Source organism: Kogia breviceps, chromosome 14 (assembly GCF_026419965.1).
Source record: "Kogia breviceps isolate mKogBre1 chromosome 14, mKogBre1 haplotype 1, whole genome shotgun sequence".
NCBI lineage: Eukaryota > Metazoa > Chordata > Mammalia > Artiodactyla > Physeteridae > Kogia > Kogia breviceps.
In genome coordinates, this window is record NC_081323.1 from 53,434,891 (window position 1) to 53,460,630 (window position 25,740).

The 25,740-nt window shown below is 52.2% G+C and overlaps 1 protein-coding gene across 1 annotated transcript; it reads left to right on the top strand.

Annotated features, from left to right (window-relative positions):
- Window positions 1–259: 259 nt before the first annotated feature.
- Window positions 260–24,837, top strand: XKR7 (XK related 7). The gene is made up of 3 exons (XM_059038252.2): window positions 260–871; window positions 21,846–22,048; window positions 23,356–24,837. The coding sequence occupies exons 1-3, from the start codon at window positions 288–290 to the stop codon at window positions 24,309–24,311; spliced, it is 1,743 nt and encodes a 580-aa protein (XP_058894235.1). The 5' UTR covers window positions 260–287; the 3' UTR covers window positions 24,312–24,837.
- The last annotated feature ends 903 nt before the right edge of the window (window positions 24,838–25,740 follow it).

A 25,740-nucleotide genomic window follows, 5' to 3' on the forward strand; every position in this document is an offset into this window, starting at 1 on the left:
ACGCCTCTGAGGAAGGAAGGGGAGGGTGACCTGGGATGCTCTCCTCTGCCCTCCCCCTCTCCATTCCCTGGAGGGCTGCCCGCATCCGGCCACAGCCCAGGCGGGGTGGGGGAAGGGCGGGGGCGGGGGCGGCGCCGAGGGGAATGAATAATTGAAGTGTAGGGGAGGAGGAAGAAGAAGAGGAGGAAGAGGAGGAGGCGGGAGCCGCCCGCTCAGGGTCCTTCCCACTCCGCACCCCACCCCCCTCCGCCGCCCGGAAGTCGCTCCCCGCCTCCTGCTCCGCCAACATGGCCGCGAAGTCGGATGGAGCGGTGGCCGCGGCCGGCCCGGGGCCGGAGGGGGCGGCCGGAGGAGCTCGGGGCGGTGCGGGTGGGCTCGGGGAGGCGGCGGCGGCAGCCGGGGACCCCGGGGTAACCGGGGCGGGAGGCCCGGGGCCGCGCTACGAGCTGCGGGACTGCTGCTGGGTGCTGTGCGCGCTGCTCGTGTTCTTCTCCGACGGCGCCACGGACCTGTGGCTGGCGGCCTCCTACTACCTGCAGGGTCAGCGCACCTACTTCGGCCTCACGTTGCTGTTTGTGATCCTGCCCTCGCTTGTCGTACAACTGCTCAGCTTCCGCTGGTTCGTCTACGACTACACGGAGACCGCTGGGGCCCCGGGACCCGCAGTCAGCACCAAGGACAGCGGCGCCGGCGGGCCGGTCATCAGCACCAAGGACAGCGCCGTCGCCTTCCGTACCAAAGAAGGCAGCCCCGATCTGGGCCCCCGACCTGAGCCCTCCTCGGCCAGCGCCTACCGCCGCCGCTGCCGCCGCCTCTGCGTCTGGCTACTGCAGACCCTCGTCCACCTCCTGCAGCTCGGCCAGGTCTGGAGGTAGGAGAAACTCAGGTGGAGAGAACTAAGTTGGAGGAGTGGGAGGTGGTAAGGGGCTGCCTGCCGCCCCAGCCTTTCTCTGACCCTCCGCGCCCGCTCCTGTCCTGACCTCCGCCCCGCCCCACCCTGTTGCAGCTTTGATTCCTCCTCTGCCAGCTCCTCCCTGACCTCTGCCCTCTAACTCTGATCAACCTCAGTGCCATCCTCTATGATCTGGCTATTGAGGGAAGAGGGAATGGGGCAAGAAGACAGAGAAAGAGATCCTCAGGGGTGTGTGAATGAGGAGGGCCCAGGGCCGATGGAGATGAATGTGAAGGTTGGAACAGGGCCCCAGGGCTCCATCCAGCCCTGTCCCACTCCTCTCTGCCTGAATGCTGAGCCTGAGCCTGGGCTTAGGAAAGATCTCAGAAGTCCCTCTCTGCTCTCAAAGATTCTCAGTTCGGAATTGCAGTCCATTCCCAACCTCCCAGGAGGAACAGAATTCGAGGCAGCTAAATGAATATCCCGCCCAAACTTTTTGGACTTTTAGGAAAGGTTGTGGTGGACCCAGCTGAGAAGGTGTCTACCTCCTTCTGCCTCCTAGGACTTCCCCAGTGTCTCTGCAGCGCCCGCCCCCCCCCCCCCCGAAACAGAGCCTTGGGGATATGGGATCTTGAATCTGAGATTAGATAGCCACTATCTGTCCTTTCATCTCAGGACAGTAAGACAAAACCGAAGCTTTGTACAAGCAGCCCAATTCTAGGCTTCTTCCTCTGCCAGGACTGAGGGTGGCTGCTGAGCTGAGTTAACTGGAGAAGGGGAATTCTGAACCTAGGGTTCCCCTTGAGTCTGCATTGCTCTAGTAGCTTAAGCTCTACTGTGCACTGACAGAACGAACTTGTCTGCTATTTGATCTCACACAAACCCCTCCTCCCTCCAAGCCTCAGTTTCCTCACCTGTGAAGAGAGGGCGATTCCCTACTCTCTCATCTCATTGATCTACATACATTTTCTTACCTATCGGGATGGTCAGGTGAGAGAAGGTCTTTGTAAGGGCCCTGCAGACTGTAACATATTTTAGGAATGCAATAGATTATCATGATTATCACACCTGTGGGGAAAACATGGAAAAAGTCAAAGTCACTGTGGAGTAAAGGGTGATTATTGCTGTTGTTATATTTATTCTGCTACTTGTTAACACATTCTGCTTAACTCAGAAGATGCAGTTCTGAGCTGAGGGTTGGAAAGAGGACTCCCAGGGTTTGTCCCAGCTGCTCACTTGCTGTGTCACCCTTGTTGTGTTGCCAGATCTCTCTCTGACTTGGTTTCCCCATCTGTGCCTTGCCTAGATGATGTATATATTCCATTTAGCTTGCCCTGGGGGAAAAGGTGGAAGGAGCTCTATCCACACAAGGTGGTGTTATTATTATTAGCTTGACACAAAAAATATTCATGTCTACATCCAGGAACTAATCTGCATTTATCATCCTGTGCCCGAGTGGACAGATGGTGAAAGATATTTTTAGATTCTGAAATGGTAACTTCCTATTCTTGGTAACCAAAGCTTCATCCCCCTTTTCCTTCAACCTAAAATGGGCCAGCTGCCCCTTGACTCACTGGCTACCTCAAAACCCCCTTCTCCCATTTTCAGGATCTACTTACAAGAAATGCATACTTCTTCCTTGAACATAAACTGAATTTCCCTCAAACAGAGCAAAAAATGACCATGGGGTGGAGGTGGGGGTCTCAGGGGAGTGGCTGCAGATGGCTGAGTGTCCACTGAACTCCATGGTTTCTTAGATAAAAGGACTAGTGATTTCTACTCTACGCCATTCGTAAAATGAGGGGCTTGGGATGAGTTGATTTTGCAGGGATGACAAATTAATGGTTCTTAGGTTGAACCTGGCCTACAGAAGTGTTTTGTCTGGCTTGCATAGTATTTCAAAAATCCCAAATCCTAGCTTCTCTTGAAAAAAAAAATGCATCTAGCAATATCAGGCCTGGAACAATTTAGACAGGGTATATGTGCTTCAGTTTGTCTGGTTCCATTCTCTTTGATCACATCTGGACTCTTTCACTTAGGCATTAGGGACATTAGAGCCCTAATTAACAGTTCTGTAACAATTGTTTCATTAAGCATTCACTTTGTGCCAGACTACTGATTGCCTTTTTACCTGCTTCATCTCCTGTATCCCTCCTAATAATCCTGCAATGTGGGTTGTATTATCATTCCTGCTTAACAGATGAGGGAATGGAGGCTCATCCTTGCCCAAGGTCACATGGCTAGGGAGTAAAAGCACTGGGACTCAAGACGCTCTGCCTTCAAAGCCCAAGTTCAATTTATCTTCCCTGCAATTCTGCCACTAAAGTGTCCTCCAAGCTCAAAGAATTATGAGTCTGAGATACCAAGATTCCAGGATGATAGAAAGTCAGGGCTTCTGCTGGACTGAGATAAGAATGGGAAAGGAGGGGGGGAGGGAGCTGAACTATGTGGATAAGGATGGGGAGACTGTGTATATTGTCAGGAAAGTGCTGGATTGGGGGTAGGGTGGGACCAGGAGACTTCATCCAGGTTTGTAACTAGCTGGCTAGGTGACTTTGGGCAAGGCTCTTCCCACCTCTGGGCCTCAGTTTCCCTGTATGTAAAATGAGAATAATAGATTTGATGACCTTAAGAGCCTTCCCTTTTCTGGAATTCTGACTCTGGGTCTATATCAGAGCTAAACTTCTGGGCCCCTGTCCCAAAAGCTTTGGATTTAAAAATGGCTGAGAGTCTGGATAAATGGAGAGAAATCCAGACAAGAAGCCACCAGAGTTGGTATTCCTAGAAACTAAGCAATGTGGTAAGCAAACATGAGGTTCCCACAAGGAACAGGTTCACTGTTCAGCGGGACTTGGTGCAGATGTTCTGAGGGGTGGAACCCGGGGTAATGAGGAAGGAGATGTGTGTGTGAGACCTGCATGATCAAAGCTGAGGGACTGGCTATTCATTCACATGCTGATCCCATGCCCCCAAATCTGAATAAATTAATTTGAATCATAATGATATCTTTCAACTCCTTATGCTTGCACAATGCTGAATCAAAAGCTTGAATACTTTGAGGAGCTAGTAACACAGACTGTGTCAGTACATGGGTGTCAGACAAGGGGACAGTATGGGGCAAGCAGTGTCCTAGAGAAGCTGAAGCTACCACCCAGCTCCAGCTGATGGTGCCACAAGAAATCATGGACCAGGTGTTGTCAAGTCTTGATTTCTCAAGAGAAATGGGAAATTGGGATTTCTTTTGTGTGAATTCTGCCAGTATTCAACTACTAATTAAGGTTTTTAAAAATAGTGTCAACCACAGGAAACATATGTGGGCCCATCTTTGTAACCTCTGGCCAGCTCCTTACAATTGATTGAGGTCCTTTCTTCTGTTCCCAAACAACCCTGCAAGATGCATATTATTATTTTAATCGCAAAATGGGGCTCTGAGGAAGGAGAGCACGGGAAGGAATTCACAGACACTATGCACCCTCCGTGTCCCAGCAAGCCCCATGTGAGGTGCTCTAGGCATGTGATCTTGTTTTGCCCCAAAACCTTTCCTCTGGTGACAGTTGATCTACCCATTTATCAGACAAGAAAGTGAGGCTTGGAAAAGTCAAGTGACTTGCCGAAGGTAACCCACTGAGCAACTGGGGGAGAGGTGAGGTGTCAACCCACCTTTGTCTAATTCCCAAGCCCAGGCTCTCTCCCTGACACCACCACACCGGCTGCATTAGAGGATCCCAGAGCAATGGCCCGATACAGAGACAGATTGATCCCTGAGAGAACACACAGATCCTCTGGTCAGACGTGAAGCTGGCTGGGGGCTGGACACCAACCTGTGTTTTCATCCCCTTCTGCCCAGCTCCCACCCCCAACCCTCTGAGCTGTTAAGCCACTCAGCACTGTTAAGCCAATTAAAGTCCTAACCCTGTCCCCTCTGACCCTGTGGGCAGGAGAGCAGTAAGGCATGAATCCTGCTTTCCCTAATCTTCAACTCACTGGACCCCAGCTTTGCTCAGATAAGCGGGGTTTGTTAAGCCAATTAGTGGAAGGCGATCTGGCATGGGATTCCTCCCAGGCTGTCAGGATCTGGGGACACCAAAATGGGAGGGAGGGGAAGGAAAGAGGCAAACTGGGCTTTGAAGGCCCTCCCTCTAGCACACTGTCTATGTCTAGGCCCCAGCACTTCTCCCTCTGCCTCCTCACAAGCCCTGCACTCCAGAGAAGTTCAGAAATGAATTAGTGACCTGCCTGATATGAAAGTCAGTCTCTGGGGCTCCGCTCCGGGGAGCTCTATGCTTTGCGTGATGGTTAAGAGCATGAACTCTGGATTCAAATGTCCTCAGTTCAAATCCTGACCATACCACTTTATATGTGTGATCCTGACAGGTCACATAATCTCTCTGCGCCTGAGTCTCATCCTTTATAAACTAGAGACCATATGGTATCACCTCTTGGGTTGTTTGGAGGTTTCAAGAGATACTATACCAAGGGTTTAGCAAAGGGCTGGCCATCGTTAAGTACTCAGAACCCCTGGCAATGGTTGGGACCATCGGCCTGGGCTTTGTTCCCTGCAGAAAGAGGTTTGTTCACTGAGCGGGTGGCCTGTGAGTGGGCAGGAGGGCAAGAGGGCCTTGAAGGAGCCTGAAGCCATAGGGACACGGCAGCTGTGCCTTTAATCTGTAGTCATTCATTCCACAGATATTTGGAGCACCTGCTGTCTACCAGGCACTGCGCTAAGTGCTGGAAATACAGTGGTGAACAAGACAAAGTCCCGGCCCTCTTGGAGCTCAAGAGTCTAGTGGGGGAAACCAATACACAAACAAAATAAAATATAATATATATTACCTAATATAAAATATAAATATGATACATAATATAAAATATAATGGGTCAGATAGTGGTAAGAACTATGGGAAAAGGAGGAGGGTGTGGCCCTTCAAGATAAGGTGGTCAGGGCAGCCTCTGTGAGGTGTGGGTACGTGCGCAGAGGGCTGAGCAGGGTGAGGGCAAGCTGTGTGGATGTCTTGGGAAGGGCGTTCCAGGCACAGGGAAGGAGCAGAGCAGGGAGAAGGCCCTGTGGCAGCGCAGAGAGCTGGGAGGAGATTGTAGGAGACGATGGGGGACAGGGTGGCTGGGGGTGGATGATGCAGGGCCCCACAGGCCAGGGGGAGGATTGGGGCTTTCACTCTGCATGAAGTGGGGAGCCCAAGAGGATTTGAGCAGAGTAGGAACAGGGTCTAGACTTATGCTTTACAATGCGCACTCTGGCTGCTGGATGGAAAATGGACTGGAGGGGAGCCGGGTAAGCCTGGAGACCCACGAAGAGATCCACCCTCGATGATCCAGGTGAGAGAAGATGGGGGCTGGACCAGGGCAGTAGCAGAGGGGCCAGGGGTCTGTTTTAGGCATAGCAGACAGGATATCTTTCCTTCTTTGGTCAGTTTCCCCATTGGGGCCAGACAGTTAATGGTTAAGAACGCATACTCTGGAATCAGCCTTATCCTGTGTCTGCCACTTTCTGTGATTTGGGGCAAATGGCATAACTTGTCTGTGCCTTAATTTTCTCATCTGCAAATTGGACATTCTTACTGATAGTATGTATCACATGTGGCTTGGAGGAGTAGTAAATTAAAGAATGTATGTGTAGTGTTTAGCACAGTGCCTGGAACACAGGAAGTGCTCAATTCTCAGCCATTACTAGTCGTACAGTAATAATACAAGTATAGGGCTTCCCTGGTGGCGCAGTGGTTGAGAATCCGCCTGCCGATGCAGGAGACACGGGTTCGTGCCCTGGTCCGGGAAGATCCCACATGCCGCGGAGCAACTAAGCCCGTGAGCCATGGCCGCTAGGCCTGCGCGTCCGGAGCCTGTGCTCCACAGCGGGAGAGGCCACAACAGTGAGAGGCCCGCATACCGCAAAAAAAAAAAAAAAAAAAATAATAATAATAATAATAATATTACAAGTATATAAGTAATACATAAAACAGGTCAGGAGTCGGATTCCATAGTGGTTTTCAAACTGTGTTTCACCTCTTACCATCTTTTCAACCTGAGTATCTCAAGTTTCTCTTTCTTTTTTTTTTTTTTTTTTTAATTATTTTTTTTCGGTATGCGGGCCTCTCACTGTTGTGGCCTCTCCCGTTGCGGAGCACAGGCTCCGGACGCGCAGGCTCCGGACGCGCAGGCTCAGCGGCCATGGCTCACGGGCCCAGCCGCTCCGCGGCATGTGGGATCTTCCCGGATCGGGGCACGAACCCGTGTCCCCTGCATCGGCAGGCGGATTCTCAACCACTGCGCCACCAGGGAAGCCCTCAAGTTTCTCTTTCTTGATAGGATGGTCACGTGTCTAAGATTTTGTTTTGACAGTCCTACAGCTGAAACATGTTTACAACCCCCTGAACTCGGTGACTATCCACAAGGTCCCTCCCTGCTCTGACCTTGCAAGGTTGTTCCAGTCTAGCCTCACCACCCACCTCCTGGGAGACCCCTCTCTAGGACGCTCTCCACCCGGCCACCCTCCTCTCCCTGCCCAGCTGGCAGCAACAGGCCATTAGAGCAGCTCCTAACAGACACAGCGGCGGCAGTTGCGGCGGCAGTTGGGCCCAGCGTCCCCTGTTTGATCTATAAAGACCACACAGGAGAAGCCCTGGGGGAGGAGGGAGGGCTGCCAGGAAATGGCTTTGAACCCCCGGCAGCTGGGGCAAAGGTCCCCAGGGAGAGGAAGGAAGATGGGTTGGGATCTTCTCTGGCCTCTCCATTCACCACTCTGCCTTTGTTAGGGCCTCGGAATTCCTCCTCTGGGAAATCCTATCAGCCTCCGGTCTCCCCTCAGCCCACTCCTCCCCATCCTGTCTCCACCTGCGGCCAGAATGGTAGTTCTAAAGCTCAGAGCTGACCCTGCCACTCTGTAGCCAGAGGGCCAGCCCTGGCTCCCCTCTGCCCCTTGAGCGAGTCTTAATGCTGCAGCCTGGTGTCAAGCCCCGTACCTCCCACCCTTTCATCTCCTCACTGCTCTACCCTCCCCCCCAAATAAGTAACATGCTCTTTTTCTTCATGCCTCTAAGCAGCTGCCTGCAGTCCTTCCTTCAGCAACACCCCGCCCCATCCTCCTCCCAGTGAAACTCTGTACATCCCTCAAGACCAAGCTCAAATGCCACCGCTTCTGAGACGCTTGCCCCGAACAAACTCAACATGTGCCACCCTCTGCCCCTCAGACCCCACCTCCCATTTCCTCAGTCAGGCTAATTGTTGTCATTTTTCATCTAAAATGAAAACTGCTTGGTTGTTTTGTCTGTTTAAAAAGGAGCTGTATGCGCTTGTTGAAACCTCAGACAGCGCAGGAAAGGTGCAAAGAAGACTCCCCTCCACTAATATTATCTCTGGGGGTGCAGAGGTGGGGTTAGGGGAGATTTTCCCTTACTAATTAGATATTTGTTGTATCACTTGATGATTTTACTCTGATTTTTAATCAACCAAGAAATACATTTTACCTGCATACATTTTAAAAACATGTATACCTGCTTTTAAAGAATCAGATACTACTAAAAATTATAGTCACCATTTATAGAGACATAGATTAGGTCATTCCTCTTCAGTCCTGTCAGGTAGGGAGGGAGTGTAATAATGAATAATAAGGACTGTGGAGCCCAAACTCTGACTCTGCCACTTAGGAGCTATGTGACCTTGGGCAAGTCACTTAACCTCTCTGGGCCTCAATTTCCTCATCTGTGAAATGGGATAACACCCCTATACAAGTGGCCATTCTGAAGGCTTATTGAATTAATATATGGAACATGCTTTGCACAGTATTCAACACATCGTAAGTCCTCAAGTAGTGTTAGCTAGCATTATTGGCCCTTGTTTCAGATGTGGAAATTGACGCACAGAGAGGTAACAGCCTCCTAATACATAAGTAGCAAAGCCAGTGTTTGAAGCCATGCAGTCAGGTTCCCAAGTCCACATGTGTAACTACCAAGAGATACTACCTTTTGCTAGTTAAGTGTATTTTTACAAAACAAATAATCACGTATTGCTTTGGGAAGAGGGAGGAAGTCAGAAAAGTATGTTTTAAATTTGATTTTAATATAAAGTACCCACTGTTGCCATTCTGGGTTCTTCCTCTCCGACTTCCCCCCCATGCACAATGACTCATTCCTCCTCAGCCCCACAGTCCTGATCAGATACTGTTGTGAGCCTTGCCCACCTGGCTGGTTTTCCTACCAGATTAAAAGCACCTGGGGAGTTGAGGCCTTGTTTCTTCTTCTTTCTGTCCCCCACCATGACTGGCTCCGAGCTGACACTCTGTTGCTATTGGTGGCCTTGTACCCAGCGAGCTTTGGTGAGGTCCATAGTAGGGTCTTAGAACACTATTCTGTTGAAGCAGGGTTTGCCTCTGTGGCCGATGTGGGGGGCGCTAAGGCAGTGTGGGAGCCCCTTGCTGTGTGGACACAGTGCTGAGGTCTGCTTAGGCCTTCATCCGCAGCCTTCCAAACTGTCAATGAACAAATGCAGGCTAAGGGCAATACATATGTATTTGTACAAGATGTAGTAGAAGCAACCCCGGGGCTGAGTTCCCAGGAGGACGCACGTGTGTCTGAAAGGAGATGAAGTTCCTCGTATGCAGTAAGTGCTCAATAAACGTTCACGTGAACTGAATAGAATCTTTAAAATCAGAATCTTTTTTCCCCCCCGCTGTTAGTAACGTAACTTTATTTAAATGTTTTATTTTATATTGGAGTATAGTTGATTAACAATGTTGTGTTAGTTTCAGGTGTACAGCAAAGTGATTCAGTTATACATATACATGTATCTATTCTTTTTCAAATTCTTTTCCCATTTAGGTTATTACAGAATATTGAGCCGAGTTCCCAGTGCTATACAGTAGGTTCCTGTTGGTTATCTATTTTAAATATAGCAGTGTGTACCTGTCAAACCCAAACTCCCAACCTATCCCTGCTCCCCACCTCTCCCCCCTGGTAACCGTAAGTCTGTTCTCTAAGTCTGTGAGTCTGTTTCTGAAATCAGAATATTGAGCAAGACCTTTCTCTGCCTGGGATTCGGTTATCCCATCTGTAAAGTCCAGTTGGGGGCTTGGGAATCCTGGATGAGTTTTCCCAGGACTTGGACAAGACAGCAGAGTAGCTGAGAGCTTGGGGCACTGGTACAGCCCATGGCACCATGGCTTCCTCACTGTGTGACCTTGGGCAAGTTGCTCCACCAGCTGGAGCTCTAGTCTCATTGTGAAATGGGGTGACAGTATTCACCCCTTAAGGTTCTTGTAAAGATGTCTTGAGATAATGTAAATGAATAGGGTCTTCACATATTATATGCTCAGAAAATATTTACCACCAATTATTATTGGCCCAAATAGTAGCCCATCTTACTTGCTTCATAACAAGATAAGGGGTGGGAGAAGGGCATCAAGGGTCCTAACGCTCACTACCCCTCACCCACAGATTCCCCCCTTCAAGGAAAGAGACCTATTCTGTGACTCCAGAGACAGTGTGAGGATAGGTGACAACCCAAGGTTAAAGGGATGCAGAAGCTGTTTGATAAGAAGAAAGATCTCCCTGGGTTGCCCCGACGGTGTGAACTCCACATCACCAGACATGCATGCAGACAAAAGTGACTGACTTTGGCAGCGAAGCTGTAGCAGGGCCTGCTGCCTTCAGTTTGGAGGATAAACCAGTCATCTCTAAAGCCCCTCACAGTTTTAAGAGTCTGTGGATCTAACTTGGGTGCTTTGTGATGCTTATCTGCTGGACCACAGGTTGCAAATCAGTGGCCCAAGGGCAAATCCAGCCTGAGGATGTGTTCGTTTGTCCCACACAGTATTTTTTTCCCCTACTATTTAATGAAACTTTTTATTATGGAAAAATTTTAAATATATAAAAGCAGAGGGAACAGGATAATGATTCCTCCGTGTACCACCATCCTGCTCCAAGAATGATCATCTCCTGGCCAACCTTGTTTTATTTAGGCCAACCATCCAAAAGAACTTTCTGCAGTGATGGAAATGCTATATATGTATATAGGAAATGCACTGTCCAATACAGTAGCTACCAGCCACACATGACTGTTGAGCATTTGAAATGTATAACTGAGGAACTGAATTTTAAATTTCATTTAATTTTAACTAATTTAAATTTAAAGAACCATATGTGCCTAGTGTAGGACACGTAGGTGTTGGAGAGTATAGGTCTGGACCCCACCCCATTTCTTGCCCTTCCATGTTATTTTGAAGCAAGTCTCAGATGTCATATCATTGCATCCATAAATATTTCAGTACATGTCTAAAAAGATAGACTTTAACAAAATATAACTGAAGTATGTAATACTCTTATCAAACCTAAAAAAGGAATCATAATTTCTTTTAAATTCATATGGTATTTTAAAAATTAGTTGCCAACATTTCCAAATTGAAGTTTTGGGGCTTTATTGTTTTGTTTTGTTTTGTTTTTTGCATAAATATCCTAATTTCCAGCTCTTCTTGAAAAATTGAAATTCCAGCCATACTGGGCTCACATTCTCCCATGGCAGCAATGAGCTGGAGCTGAGGGACAGCTACCTTTCTGGACACCCCTCTTTCATTCCCCAGAGTCCCTCATAATATCAGCTCGGCTCCTCTACCATCTAGGATCTCACAGATCAGAGACAAATAGAAGCGGTGCTTTCTCCCTGCCTTGATCTTCAAGTACCTTCAGATGCCACCAGGAGACCAGGATCATGCCATCCCAATGTCGCACAGGGATATCAGGAAAAGAGGAAAGGGGGGATCAAAGAGCCTTGGGCTAGAGTATGGAGTCCTGGCTTTGAGTCTCCGCTCTGCACCCATTTCACAGATGCGGAAAGTGAAGCCCAGAGAGGGAAGGAGATCTGGCTGCACTCATACAGTGAAGAACATAAGAGGCAGGAACCTGGTCCCAAATGCTTTGCTGGAGAGGATCTGCCTGCTTGCCTGTTGGGCAAAGAGAGGAGCACTGTCTGGGAGCTGACTGCAGTGGGCGGGTTGGGAGAGGGTCTCAGCTTTACAGCCAGAGCCTAAAATTAGTGGCAGGGAGATGTTTGGCCTTAGCCCAGCAAAAAAAAGTGCTGTGACTCTGTAGGGGGCTGCTGAGGAGGAAGGAGACAGCCCAGCTCCCAGCACCATATGAAATGGGAGCCAAACGTGTAAAATCGCATCCTTTACTGACATTTATGACTCATTAGGCTGCCAATTCCAGGAAGGTCCCATTTTGCATCCTTGCAGGAGTTCTCAGCGTTGAGGAGTGGACAGATGGGGAGGGGGCCTCGAGGCCATTCCCCCCAGGAGCTTCCTTGGCCACATTTCAGGTGAGGAAGCTGAATAATTGGAGGCCCAATGTTTTGCAGGGAACTCACAGACTGCATCTAGGTCCTCAGCTTGATCCGTGCCTGTGGTGAAATGGAGTCCACCATTCCTAATCTGAGATGCAATTCCGATGTTTCTGGCTACTGACCTTGGGCAAGTCACTTCTCCAAATGCCTGCTAAATGTCTCTGGGGTCCATCCCTTCTGTCTGGGCCATCCTCACCTCTCACCTGGTAACTGGTCTCCCAACCTCCACCCTTGCCTCCGTCCAATCTCTTCCTTACAGCCAGGGTACTCCCTCTAAAATGCAGAAGTGCTAACACAATCTTCCCTCTTCAGATAAAGACCAACTGCTTCACCATGGTTCCCCTCATCCCTTGCTTTCTCACCTCCTTTTCTGGAGCTATAGCCAGAAATAGCTATAGCTATTCTGACCACTTACTGTTCCCGCCTAACTCAGGACCTGTGCCCATGTTGTTCCTCTGCCAGAAACTCCCTTCCCTCCCTTCACCTGGTTAACTCCTGTGCCTGCTTCAGATCATGCCTCAGTAGCCACCTCCTTCAGAAAGTCTTCCCTGACTGCCACGCCCTTCCCAAGCTGGGCGCTTCTCCCATAGCATTGCCTTCCTCAGCGCTGGAGCGCAGAAGCCAGTTGGAACATGTCTGCAACCCACAGAATGTCTGTCATTTCAAGTCTACCGGACGATTTCATTAATGTCCAGGTTCCCCGCTAGACAGTGCCAGATGGACTGGGTCTGTCTTGCTCACCACCGTGTGCACCAGCATTTTAGCACAGCTCCTGGCACACAGTAGGTACTCAGAAATGCTGGGTGAATAAACGTCAAGTGAACCTCCTCTTTTCTGAGACTCAGTTTCCTCATCTGGAAAATGGGGGTCATGCCCACGAAATCTCACAGGGCCGCAGTGAGGATTTTAGCAAAGTACCCGCAGAAGGTCTTTGATGAGTTGCAGTTATTTTCTGGAGGAGAGCGAAGACCCCAAATAAGGCCCTGCCCTGTGAACTTGTCCTGAAGGGACTTCTCTGACCCTCTGCCTCCTGAGGATGGATTCCATGAGCACCAGGGAAAGTCAGGCGAGGAGTAGGTCTCAGCCCTGCCAGAAACGAAACTGGAAACTACAAGACCTCCTCTCCCTGCTGGAGCCTCTGAGTCTGTCAGCTTCTTAAAACCTCGTATTGGTTGAATACACTGCACTGGGCTGGGCATTTTATACAAATCACCACTTTCCGATTTTATAGCTACCCCGTAAGGTGGGCATTGAGCTGAAGGGTTCAGAGAGGGAAGCAACTTGCCTAAAACTATACAGACAGTAAATGATGGCGTCAGGATCTGAACCCGGGTCTCCCTGACTCTCAAGGCTGATTCTTTCCCTCTGCATTGACAGCCTTCACTTGGGGGCTTATAAAATACATTCACACTCCATTCATTCACTCATTCAAGAAACAAATATATATTGAACGTGAACTATGTGCCAGGCACTAGGGGCCTAGCAGAGGACAAACGTGAGCCCCACACGCATGGAGAGACAGACAAGAAATATGTAAGCAAGTAAGTTAGATCATCTCTGGTCCTGATATGCATTATTCAGAAAATAGGGTAACTTGACAGAAAGTGGCAAGAGGGGTGGGTAGAATTGCTTTGGAAGGCAGGGGGCGGATCTGGGAAGGCCTCTCTGAGGAGGTGACACTGAGCTGAGATGGAAAGAATAAGAATTTGCCAGGGGTTGGTAAAGCCCTTTCCAGGCAGAGGCCCTGAGGCTGGAAAGAGTTTGGGGTGTTCAGGAAGAAGCAAGACCAGTGTAGCTGGAGATGTGGGAGAGGGGGAAGGCGGAGGGAGATGAAGTCCTAGAGGTAGACAGAGGCTGGATCGCACTGGGCCCCACAGGTCATGGTGAGGATTTTATTCTAAGGACAGTAGAGAGTGACATGACCTGACCTGGGATTTTACAGGACCCCTCAAGCTGCTGTGTGAAGAACACGGTCTATGAGGGCAAGGATGGAGGGAAGGAGATCAAGGTAGATGGAGGCTGCCGCTGCTTGGGGTTGGGTGGCTTGGACCAGAGTGATGACACCGGGGTGGGGAGAAGTACTTGGGTTCAGGAGACAGCTGTTGGGCCTTAGTGTTATCAGAATTGGATGGGTGGGGAGATGGGCCTGATGAAAACTCCTTGGGGTAGGCAAGAATCAAGTTCCTTGGACCTATTTTGTAGGAGAACTAAAGCCCACAGAGGGACTGGACTTTCCCAGAAAGTCCAGTGAAGGCCTTGAGCCTGGGTTTCCTGACACTCCGACTACTATTGTCACTCCTTCCCCAGGTTGCCTCTAAACCCACATAATTCCAAGCAAAGCTTTTAGGTCCAGCCCTGTCCGACATGGGTCCTCCCGGGCAGCCTCTGAATACCTTCCAGGCAACTGAAGCACCTTCTCTGATGCAGGGGCCCATGGAGAGCCAAGTCTGAGTCCTAGGTGTGGCACTAACTTGCTGGGTGACTTTATACAAGTCCCAGTCCCCTTCTGGGTCTCAGTTTCTTCATCTGTAAAATAAGGGTAATAATAGTACCCACCTCAGAGATTTGCTGTGAGGAGTGGACAATATGTATAAAAAGGCTTAGCACAGCCTATCATAGTTGGTGCCCAATAAGTGTGAGCTACTATCATTATTTTTGCCTGCACACTATCCCCCTACGGACGTACGGAGCAGCTGTGGGCCCAGTTGGTACAGTGTTCCTGCTCCTTTCCATCAGCCCAGGCCTGGTCACCTTCCAGAGCCTGCAGGCCTGGCCCACAATGGAGACAAGAGAGCTGGCCGCGGTGCCGTTTCTGGATGGGGTAGGAGCGGGGGAGCCGCTGGAAGCTGCTGTGTTTTTGGCCCAGAGCTGTGAGGGGGAGTGGAGAGGGACGAGAACACACACTCGGAAATGCTGAGATCGACAGATGGAGGAGCCGAGGATGTGAGAGACATAGACAGATAGAGAGAGCCCCAGAGTTGGGAGACGGGGAGCAGGCAGGGGAGGGCGGCCGGAAAACTGGCAGTCACGCAAGCCACGAGCTGAGCAACAGACCAGCTCCTCTGGTGGACCAAGCTTGGTCTGATGGACCAAGCCGCCAAGAGACTGAAAGACGGACAGACCCACAGGCAGTATCCAAGAGACAGCCAGAAAGGCAGACCTGGTATCCGAGGGGACAGACAGGCTATCCTGACATCCAAGGGACAGACAGACTGATGTTCCTGGCCTCTAAGAGCAGACAGACAGGCTGACTTGGGACCCCATGGTCAAGCTGACTAACAGATGCACACAGTACCTGAGAGACGATGTGACCTATAGTCCAAGGACAGACAGGAGGACTGACCCAGGGTCCCAGGGTGACCCTGACTGACAGAGAGACTGACTGACAGTAACAGAGGAACAGATAAATAAATAGGCTGACCCTGCATTCAAGGGACAGACACAACAACAAGCTGATCTGAGCCAGAGACACAGAGAGAGAAAATGACTGAGGATCTGAGGACACACAAAAGACGGGTCCGGGCTGACCTTCTTCATGGAGACTGAGGCCAAGGCCAGCAACCCTGACTGGTACCAGAGACTCAGGGCAACCCAGGAACAGAGAACAGGAGAGAGACAGGGTGACCCAGAAACTTTCTGGCTTCTTAGGGATGTGGGATCCCCTCATCCTTCTCTCTTCTGCCTGTTAGAAAGGAGCCCTCAACGCTGGGAAGTCCCTGGGCCTGGGGAGAAGGGAATGAGCTCTGTTCATCTCCTGCCCAGCTGCCTGCTCGCAGGGCCTGGGGGTCCAGAGGAGACAGCCTTTCGAATCTTTGAGTGGAGGGATTTCACACCCTCACTGCTGGCTTCTCTCTTCTCTAGGCTTGGTCATTTTGCTCCCCACCCCATCCTCAACGATCCACACTTACCGCTTCAATTTCCAATTTCCTCCCAGACAAGCTTCTTCTCCGAGCCAAAGATTGGGAGTCAGCAAGTTAGATCCAAAACAGACTTCTGAGCACCTCTGTTTCCTCACCAGTAAAATGGGGTGGTAGAGCTGTCTGTTAGGTTCTGGCTCACGCTGTTCTCAGGCAGTGTAAGGCTGGGGGGTGTCAGAGCTGGGGAGGCCCAACCAGGCTGTGGAGCATCAGGGAAGGCTTCCTGGAGGAGGAAGGACAGATGTTCTGGCTCTATGCAAACTCAGGCAGAGAAGCCCCAGGGCCTCCAAGGTCAGGAGGGAGACACCTGCAAACACTCATGCACATGTATTCATTCAACAAATGTTTATCGAGTGCCTGCTACACGTACTGATGCTGGGGACACAGTGGTGACCAAGATAGACGAGGTCCCGACCCTCAGCAAACCACAGTGGTAAAACAGAAAATAGATGTGTAAATTAATAAATAAGATTGTTTCACAGTGTATGTTAAGAAGAAAATAAGACAGAGTGATATGAGAGATGAGAGTGATTTAGCGAGAGTGGGGGGGCTGGCATGGGATGGGTGGCCTGGGGGGCCTCTCTGAGAAGGTGACGTGGGAGCTGAGGAATCAGCCACGGGAGGATCTGGGGAAGGGGGTGTTTCAGGCAGAGCAAGTAGCAAGTGCAAAGGTCCAGGGTCAGGAACAAGTTTGGCTGGCTTCCAGGAACCTCCAGGACATGAATGAAGCAGTGGTTTGAGACGAGTTGAGAGAAACAGAAAGGGCCAGATGGCGTAGGGCCTGCAAGCCAAGGGGAGATGCTTGGATTTTATTCCAAGTGGGATGGGAGGCCCTTGGAAGATTTTGAGATGGGGAATAACATGATCTGACATGATTAGTTTTAAAAATATCCCACTGGTTGCCATGTGGAGAATGGACTATGGTGCTGGGGCACCGGAGTGGATGCAGGACTGAGAAAGCAGAAGATGACGATGGCCTGGACCAGGATGGTGTCGGTGAATGGACAGACTGGGGATGTGTTTGGGAGGAGAGTAGAGGCACTGCCCCTGAAGCTGGATTCCTTTCCCCGAGATGAGGTGTTCTCTGTAGGTGGCATCGGTCCCATCTGTGGTGAAAATCAACTTCTTCCAACTTCCTTTCAAGTAGAGTGGAATCAGGTGGGCTTCCTGGAGGAGGTTTTAAGGGCACCTGCTAGTATGTCAACTTTCAACTCAAAGAGAGAGGCTGCTTGATGATCAGAAGGAGCCAGAGGCCTCCACCTAGCATATGCTCACCCTCACTATGTGCACATCCCTCTACAGTTTACAAATGCCCACAACAAGGGGGGAAATGAGGCTCAGAGAGGCAGAGAGATTACCCAAGGCCACACAGCATCCAGGGCACGGGCGAACCCACAAGCCCAGCATATTGCCATCTTGTCTCCTGATCCTTACCCCAGTGGCTGTGATGTAGGCAGGAGAGCATGTGCTGGGCCCCTTTCTAGAGAAGGTAAAACTGAGGCCCAGGGAAATTAGGTTGTATGTCCTGGGCAGAGCTGTTTTAAGACTTTTGTGGGCCCCACATCTATCAAGCATATTAAAATGCAGCCATATCACACATCGAATGTAAATTATATATACCCAGATAAAAGCCAAATTGTAGTCGACTGGCTGATATCATGCTCTGTTTTGCAGACATTTAATTAAACATTTATTAATTTTGATTCTGCAGTTTTTCCCTGTGTCTTAGAGCCAACTTTTTTCCCAGGCTTCAAACGTTTTGCTAGGCCCATGAAAACCTCGCAGGCCCTTGGCAACGAGCATTTACCACCGGCTGGAAAGGACAGCCACGAGTTTTGGTCCTCTTGCCAAAAGGGGCAAGGGGCAGCAGGAGGCTGAACCGAGGCCCTTTTACCCTCAGACTGCAGCATGGTCTTTACACGCTCCCTGCTGACCCCATGTTCTTGGGTCTCAGAAGCCTTCTTTCTTCCCCTCCCCCTTCCTTGCTCTGGCCCAACAGCGGCCCTCGGCTGGGTAAGCCCTTTGTCTGCTGTTAGCTGGGGTGTGGGGTGTTGGGAGCTGGCACAGGAGGGACAGGAATGGGTGGGGAGTTGGGCAAGCAGCCTGTCAGGTGGTGATGGATGCTGGCCGGGCTGGGTCCTTTCTCATGCTGACCCAGGCCAGGAAACAGATGGTCTTCCAGCCTGAGGGAAACTTCCAGGGTGTTGCCCTCCCCCGCTCCCCAGGCCCCTTCACACTGGACCAGCTGGTCTCTCCTTCCTGTTCAAAGCCGGAGCCACAGGACTGGGAAAGGGAATGGGAAGGGGGAGATGGAGGCTGGGACAGGTGGTCTGCGTTTGGGGCCCTGAGAAGCTCCGGGGGCCATCCTGGTCTCTCCCCGAGTCACCCCCACTTCTGGCATCGGCCCCAGCTCTGCGCTCGGCTCCTCCTCTGTGCCCTGCCTTAACTCAGCCCTGTCATTTCAGGCCTGAACTAAACTGGGGACTCACCTGGCCTTCCTCCAAGCCAGCCAACAGAGTGAGATTTCTAAGCCACCGAGCTGATCATATCACCCCTGATTCTGGGATAGAATTCAGATTTAGAATAAAATATGAACTGTTCAGTCCAAAATTTGATGCCCTTCACAATTCTAGTCTTCTAATGCTCCTCCCTAGGACAACCCTCCCCACCAGGCCTGGCAAAACACTGGCCGTTCCCCTAAAAAGCCATGTTCTCTCACGCCTCTACACCTTTGCCTTAGTTGGGCTTCCACCTAAAATACCTTTCTGCTTCCCATGTGCCTTCAAATGCCTACCCATTCTTTAAAACGGAGATGAAATGTTTCTTCCTCCAGGAAGTCTACCCCAGCTAAAGTTACCCATCTCTTCTCTGGGTTCCACAGCATCTTAGAGCATCTATTTCAGCTCTTAGCTTGTCTGTCTTCCTGTGGGACTGTGAGGTACTTACGGTCACAGGGCCTAGAACATAGCAAGTGGTCAAGATATGCTTGCTATGTGAATGAATGATTCTAGCTGCAGACATCCTTATTTGGGGGGTAGGCAGGGGCCTAGAGAATAGAAGTCACAAGGAGACAAATTTCTGCTCATCAGGAGAAACACAGTTTGGCCCTGGAGCTGCTTGGAAGCCAGAGGCTCTGCCTCAAGAGGTAGCGTCGGGCTTCCCTGGTGGCACAGTGGTTGAGAGTCCGCCTGCCGATGCAGGGGACATGGGTTCATGCCCCAGTCCGGGAAGATCCCACATGCCGCGGAGCGGCTGGGCCCGTGAGCCATGGCCGCTGAGCCTGCGTGTCCGGAGCCTGTGCTCCGCAATGGGAGAGGCCACAACCGTGAGAGGCCCACGTACCGCAAAAAAAAAAAAGAGGTAGCGTCTCCCTGTTCTGAGAAGTGTGTGAGCAGAGGGGTAAATGCATGGGACTGGGAACTGCTGAAGGGATTCCAGCCCTGAACAGGAGAGTTAGACTGAAGGGCCTTTGCATCTTGAGTCAGCTTCTGAGGGAACAGCCCTCTTCCCCGTCCTGGGTGCCAATCCCATACTGTTTCACACTGAGGGTGTGTCTACACCTCCGATTGGTCCTCAGAAGACCCAGAGATGGGAAGGAGAGGCCTAAATGGGATGTTTCTGGCCATGTTTTGGGGGGAAAGTTTGGGTCCCAGAACATTAGCTCTGAAAGGACCTCCAAAGTCTCCAAGCCTATCCCTCTTGTTGGCAGATAGAGAAGCTGAGGCCCAGAGAGGGCCACACCATTGCTAAGACCAGGATACTCACTTGGGAAAACTCTGGGAATTAGCTGAGCACGAATTCCAGGGAGCACTGTGGTTCCTCCCTTGGGCTGGTCACACACAGCTGAATACAGAACATCCTGGAAATGCCAGCACTTCACATCTGGGAGTAGACCCCCAGATCCCTGGTTCCCTGATTTTGGATTCAGGCAATAGGGTCATTGAATCTGGTAGGATTTTCTCCCCTGATTTGGGGGGATATGTCTCCTAGAGGAGCCCTCTCTGGTTTTATGAAAAGGGCTTGCCTGTCCTGTGTATCAGAGAATTGGGGGTTGGGGAGAAGGGTCTTTACCTGCAACAGCCAGGAGTGGAGCTGCTGGGCAAGGAACCAGGGCAGAGATCTGTGTGGACAGGTCCTTTGTCACCCTAATGGGCACTGCACTTTATAGTTCCAAAGAACCTCATCCATTTAATCCTCACAACCACTTTAGATGGAATCAACTAGGGCTCAGAGAGGGTCTTGTTCAAAATCACACAGCAGGGCTTCCCTGGTGGCGCAGTGGTTGAGAGTCCGCCTGCCGATGCAGGGGTCACGGGTTCGTGCCCTGGTCCGGGAAGATCCCACATGCCGCGGAGCAACTAAGCCCGTGAGCCATGGCCGCTGGGCCTGCGCGTCCGGAGCCTGTGCTCCGCAACGGGAGAGGCCACAGCAGTGAGAGGCCCGCATACCACAAAAAAAAAAAAAAAAAAAAAAAAAAAAAAAAAATCACACAGCAAATCAGAAGCAAAGTCAGGAATTGAACTCAGGACTTCCAGATCCCTTCCATACCTCCTATGGGGCTACCAGAGTTCCATTCAGTTAAACAAACTTGGAATCATGCACTCAGTCATGCAGCCAATAGGATTGGCACCTACCGTGTGCTAAGAACTGAGGGTATCGCAGTCAGTTATGACCCAGTCATACTCAGGGAGTTCACGGCCTGGGGAAGATGGATGCATAACCAGACAGTTACAACCCACTGTGACGAGTGCTGGGTTGGAGGGAAGCCGGGGAGAGGCCCCCACCTCAGGTGGAGGGCGATCAGTAGAGGCGCCCTGGAAGAAGTCATACTAAAAGCTGAGCCCTGGATGAAAAGCAAGAGTTATCCAGGTTTGGGGCTGGGGTGGGGTTGGCGGACAGGGCAAGGTGTTCCAGGCAGAGGGAACAGAAAGTGCAAAAGCTTAGCAGTGAGGGGGAGCAAATCTGTGACGTGTGCAAAGCAGCTGGAGCTGTGAAGTTTGTTGGGAGAAGTGGCACCAGAGGAAGCAGCCAAGTCGCAAATGCCAGGGGATCTCTGAGCCGCTTCCCTAAGGCGAGAACTGGGCACTCAGACATGGGGTTGGGGAAAAAGGCCAGGAAGCTGGCAACAGAACTGGGGGCTGGCACCAGGACTGTCCCTGAAGGAACCTGTGTATGGGCAAGTCTTTATGGCTTACAGTGAGAGGCAGTGTTGCCTATTGGTTAGAGTGTGGGTCTGACACCAGCCCACCTGGGTTTGAATCCTGGTTCCACTGCTTCCTAGCTGTGTGACCTTGGACAAATGACATACCTCTCTGAGTCTCAGTTTTCTCATCTATAAAATGGGGATAATAATAGGATTATTGCAAGCTCCAGGTAAGGTGTCCAGAGTCCTGCAAAGAAAGCAGGCCCTAACTTGCCATAGCAATAATGATCCTTATAATGCTGTATTAAAGGCTTACTTTGTGCCAGTGCTTTAAGCTAGTGAGCCCAGTGGGAGCAGCCCAACAACAGCCCCGTGAGGTGATCCTTTCAATGAGGCCGTTTCACAGCTGAGGAAACAAGCGCAGTAAGTGACTTGCCCAGGGCAACCCCGTGCCCTGGCCCTCTGCACTTGCTGGGTGGCGAGGGTCTGGCTGGGAGGGGGCGAGGGGGATGAGCGCGCGCAGCAGGCTGAGCACCACGTCCTCCCGCAGGTACCTGCGCGCCATGTACCTAGGGCTGCAGAGCCGCTGGCGCGGGGAGCGGCTGCGGCGCCACTTCTACTGGAGGATGCTGTTCGAGAGCGCCGACGTGAGCATGCTGCGCCTGCTGGAGACCTTCCTGCGCAGCGCGCCGCAGCTTGTGCTGCAGCTCAGCCTCCTGGTGCACCGCGGCGGCGCGCCCGACCTGCTGCCCGGTGAGCCCCGCCCCTCCGCCTGCCCGCCCCGGGCGCCCCCGCCCCCAGGGCTCACTTGTCTGCGCTATTCTGACGGCCCCACCTGTCCACCCCCAAACGCGCCCCACTAGCCCCTTGCTTAAGGCCCTCTGGGGAGGCCCTGTCCACTCCCCCCACCTCGGCACACTCACTGTCGGGGGTTTGGAGGCCCCGCCCCTTCTACTCTCACCATTCTCCAGGCCTCTGGAGACCCCCAGGTCCCCTCCAATGGCCCCCTTACCCTCAGTGTTAGGAGACGCCCCACTCACTTGCTCTTCTCAGGCTCCCTGCGCACTACCCCCTCCCGTCGTCCTCCCTTCCCCATTGTCAGGGCACTTCTGCCAAGTCCAAAGAGGCCCTTGACCCCATCACCACACTGCCCCTGCTTTCCCCAGACTGTCCCAATCGCAGCCTGCATCTCCTGGGGACCCCTCTGCCCCACAGACTCTGAATCACCACCAGTTTCCAGAGAGCCTTTCCATCCACCCCTCAGGGCTCTTCAGCCCCTTGGGGACTCCTCCCAGGCTTTGTCCTGGTCCCCATGAGGTCACCCCGCCCACCCACCTTGCCCCTTCTCTAACCCTAACAGACCAGGCCAACCCCTTCAGCGTCAGAGAAAAACCGCATTCCCGGTCTCCCTGGAGCTCCTCATTCTCCTCCCGCCCCCCCCCCCCGCCCCCACACTGCCAGACACACCCTCAGTGTTTCAGAAGACTCTGTCACCATCTCTCAGGTTCCCTGGGCATCCCTCGCCCAGAGTCCTGGGCCCCAGTGGAAACTTACCACCCGGGATTTTCTTCCCATGCCCTCAGCTGCGCTCAGCTTGGATATCCCTTTCCATGCCCCAGCCTCATCCTGGTGGCCTGTAGCTTCTAACAGTGCCTTCTGGCTCCTCCATTCCCTAATCATGACCCCCCTCTTCACCTCCTTTTTCACTCCCAGAGTCCTGGACCCTATTTTCCCACCCTCCCACCAAGACCCCTGAACCCTAACAGCCCCATACTAGAGACCTCAACCCGACCCTTATGGAGACCAAAATCACCCACTTCCCCTCTCCCTTTATGCTCCCACCCCTGTAGAAGTACCCAACCCTGTCCACTCTCACCCCTGCCTCAGTGTTCTTGAAGACCACCCACTCAGACCCTCTCCACACCCCTCTTGATTTATAGACCCTTCCCTCACACCTCCTCAGAACCCAGCTCCTGACCCAGACCCCTCCCCCTTTCCTCAGACCCCAACCCAGACCCATCCCTAACCCAGCCCACCCTGCCCCCACCCTGTCTCCGCAGCCCTCTCCACCTCCGCCTCACTCGTGTCCCTGGCCTGGACCCTGGCCTCCTACCAGAAGGTGCTGCGGGACTCACGGGACGACAAGCGGCCGCTGTCCTACAAGGGCGCCGTGGCCCAGGTGCTGTGGCACCTGTTTGCCATCGCGGCCCGCAGTCTGGCCTTCGCGCTCTTCGCCAGCGTTTACAAGCTCTACTTTGGCATTTTCATTGTGGCCCACTGGTGCGTCATGACCTTCTGGGTCATCCAGGGCGAGACGGACTTCTGCATGTCCAAGTGGGAAGAAATCATCTACAACATGGTGGTGGGAATCATCTACATCTTCTGCTGGTTCAACGTCAAGGGGGGCCGCAGCCGTCGCCGCATGACCCTCTACTACTGCATCGTCCTGCTCGAGAACGCCGTGCTCACCGGCTTCTGGTACTCCAGCCGCAACTTCTCCACTGACTTCCACTCGCTTATTCTGGTCTGCGTCGTGGCCTCCAGCTTCGCACTGGGCATATTCTTCATGTGTGTCTACTACTGCCTCCTGCACCCTAACGGGCCCCTGCTGGGTCCCCAGATGCCTGGCTGCATCTGCCCTGAGGCCCCAGGGCCCTGTGGCCCACCAGCCGATGCTGTCACGAGTCCCCCGAGGTCCCTGCCCAGGACTACAGGCGCTGAGCGGGATGGGGCCTCCGTGGGAGTCGAGCGTGCGGGGACCCCCACACCACCTGTCTTCCAGGTGCGACCTGGCTTGCCTCCCACACCCGTGGCCCGCACCTTGCGGACAGAGGGGCCTGTCATTCGGATTGACCTGCCTCGTAAGAAGTACCCTGCCTGGGACGCTCATTTTATCGACCGCCGGCTCCGGAAGACCATTCTGGCACTGGAATACTCCTCGCCTACGACACCCCGCTTGCAGTACCGGAGCATCGGGATCTCCCAGGAGCTGCTGGAGTATGAGACCACGGTGTAGGTCACAGTCTCCCTGCAAAAAGGGATGAACTCTGGCTGATCCCACATCGAGCACAGTGTTGAGCCCAGAATTTCAGGGCCACCAGGCTGAGGGGGAGTGGATCTGTTGGTCCAAGGGTAGAGTGGCGCCCACCATTGGGTTATTTCACGGGAGGCGACAGCCTTGGGGAGGCCCCCGGCCTTGGCCCTGTTTTCAGCCCTGTGGCCCATTTCCTAAACTCCCCTGAACCGGGGCCCAGGGAACCAACTGGTGCTACGCTCCTCGTGAGCTGCCCCACTTTCATGGAGGCCTCCATATCACGGCTGGTGCTGAGGACCCCACACCCTCTCCCCTGCCTGGAGTTGCCCACCTGTCAACGCTGGTGGGCCCACCGGAGAAGGGGGTCCATGACCTAGGCCCTGTGCTCCTCAGGGGGCGTGGGGGTGGGCTGCCTCTGAGAAGGATGGAGGAGGCCACGGAAGATGTGGGGTGAGGCGGGAGCATCTGGTGAACAAGGTTGGTACAGCTTCTGTGGGTTGAGGTCTGGAGCCTGGGCAAGAGGGGAATTAAAGGAGGGAGTTGGGGTGGGGTGGGAAGTTGGGGTGGGGGGCTGACAGTGCTGGAGGTGGACAGGAGGGAGGACCCTGAGACATTGGAGAGGTACAGGCTGGCGGAAGCATGAAGGGGTGGCAGATATGGGGGAGGGCAACCTCGATCCGGAGCATAGAGAATGTTCCTCAGGAGACACCCTTTGTTGTGGGCTCTTTTATGGATGAGGCTCCAGACACCTCAGGTGAAATGTTTCAAGGAGCCATTCTGTGTTCTAGGTGAGCATCTAGAACATTTCTTCTAGATGAAGGTCTTGACCACAATAGATGAACCGCCTAGGAAGATACTGTCTGGGTTTGATTGTAGATGAGGTTCTGGCACGTTTAGCAGGGAGACTGTTCTAGAGAGACATTCTTTGTTCTGGATTGAGTTCCAGGACACATAGCTGATAAAACGTCCTCGGGAGTCACTCTGACCTGGATTCTGTTCTAACGAGGTGCAGACACTGGCACCGGGCTGCTCTGCTGTGGGGGATTCTAGCTCCTACCATGGTGGTGGGTAAGAGGGCACCAGAACCCTGTGTGAGTGGAATATTCTAGAAAAGGGTACTCCAGTTCTAGACTTCTAGGGTTTATAAGAGTTCTGTGCCCCTGTCCACCTTAGTGCACAGCCACCTTCCCGAGGAGAAGCTGTCCTCAGAACCCCTGAGACATTTCAACTGCCAACTGGTTTCCAGCTGGAGAAAATTAGCTCTGGGGACATGACATGGATCTTGGCTCTTAGCCACCTTGCAGATGCAGCTCCCTGGGGCTGCAGCTGTAAAACTGACTTGTTTTGCCTCAGATCTGACAACCCTCCAGGACCTGTGGTTCATTCCCATGGTCCAAACATCCCAGGGCAT

What these genes read in the sequence shown, in the direction of transcription:
- XKR7 (XM_059038252.2), top strand. Translation starts at nt 288, where the DNA reads ATGGCCGCGAAGTCGGATGGAGCGGTGGCCGCGGCCGGCCCGGGGCCG. An exon ending in CAGCTCGGCCAGGTCTGGAG is followed by an intron (nt 872 to 21,845) that starts GTAGGAGAAACT and finishes GTCCTCCCGCAG; the next exon opens with GTACCTGCGCGCCATGTACC. An exon ending in CGCGCCCGACCTGCTGCCCG is followed by an intron (nt 22,049 to 23,355) that starts GTGAGCCCCGCC and finishes CTGTCTCCGCAG; the next exon opens with CCCTCTCCACCTCCGCCTCA.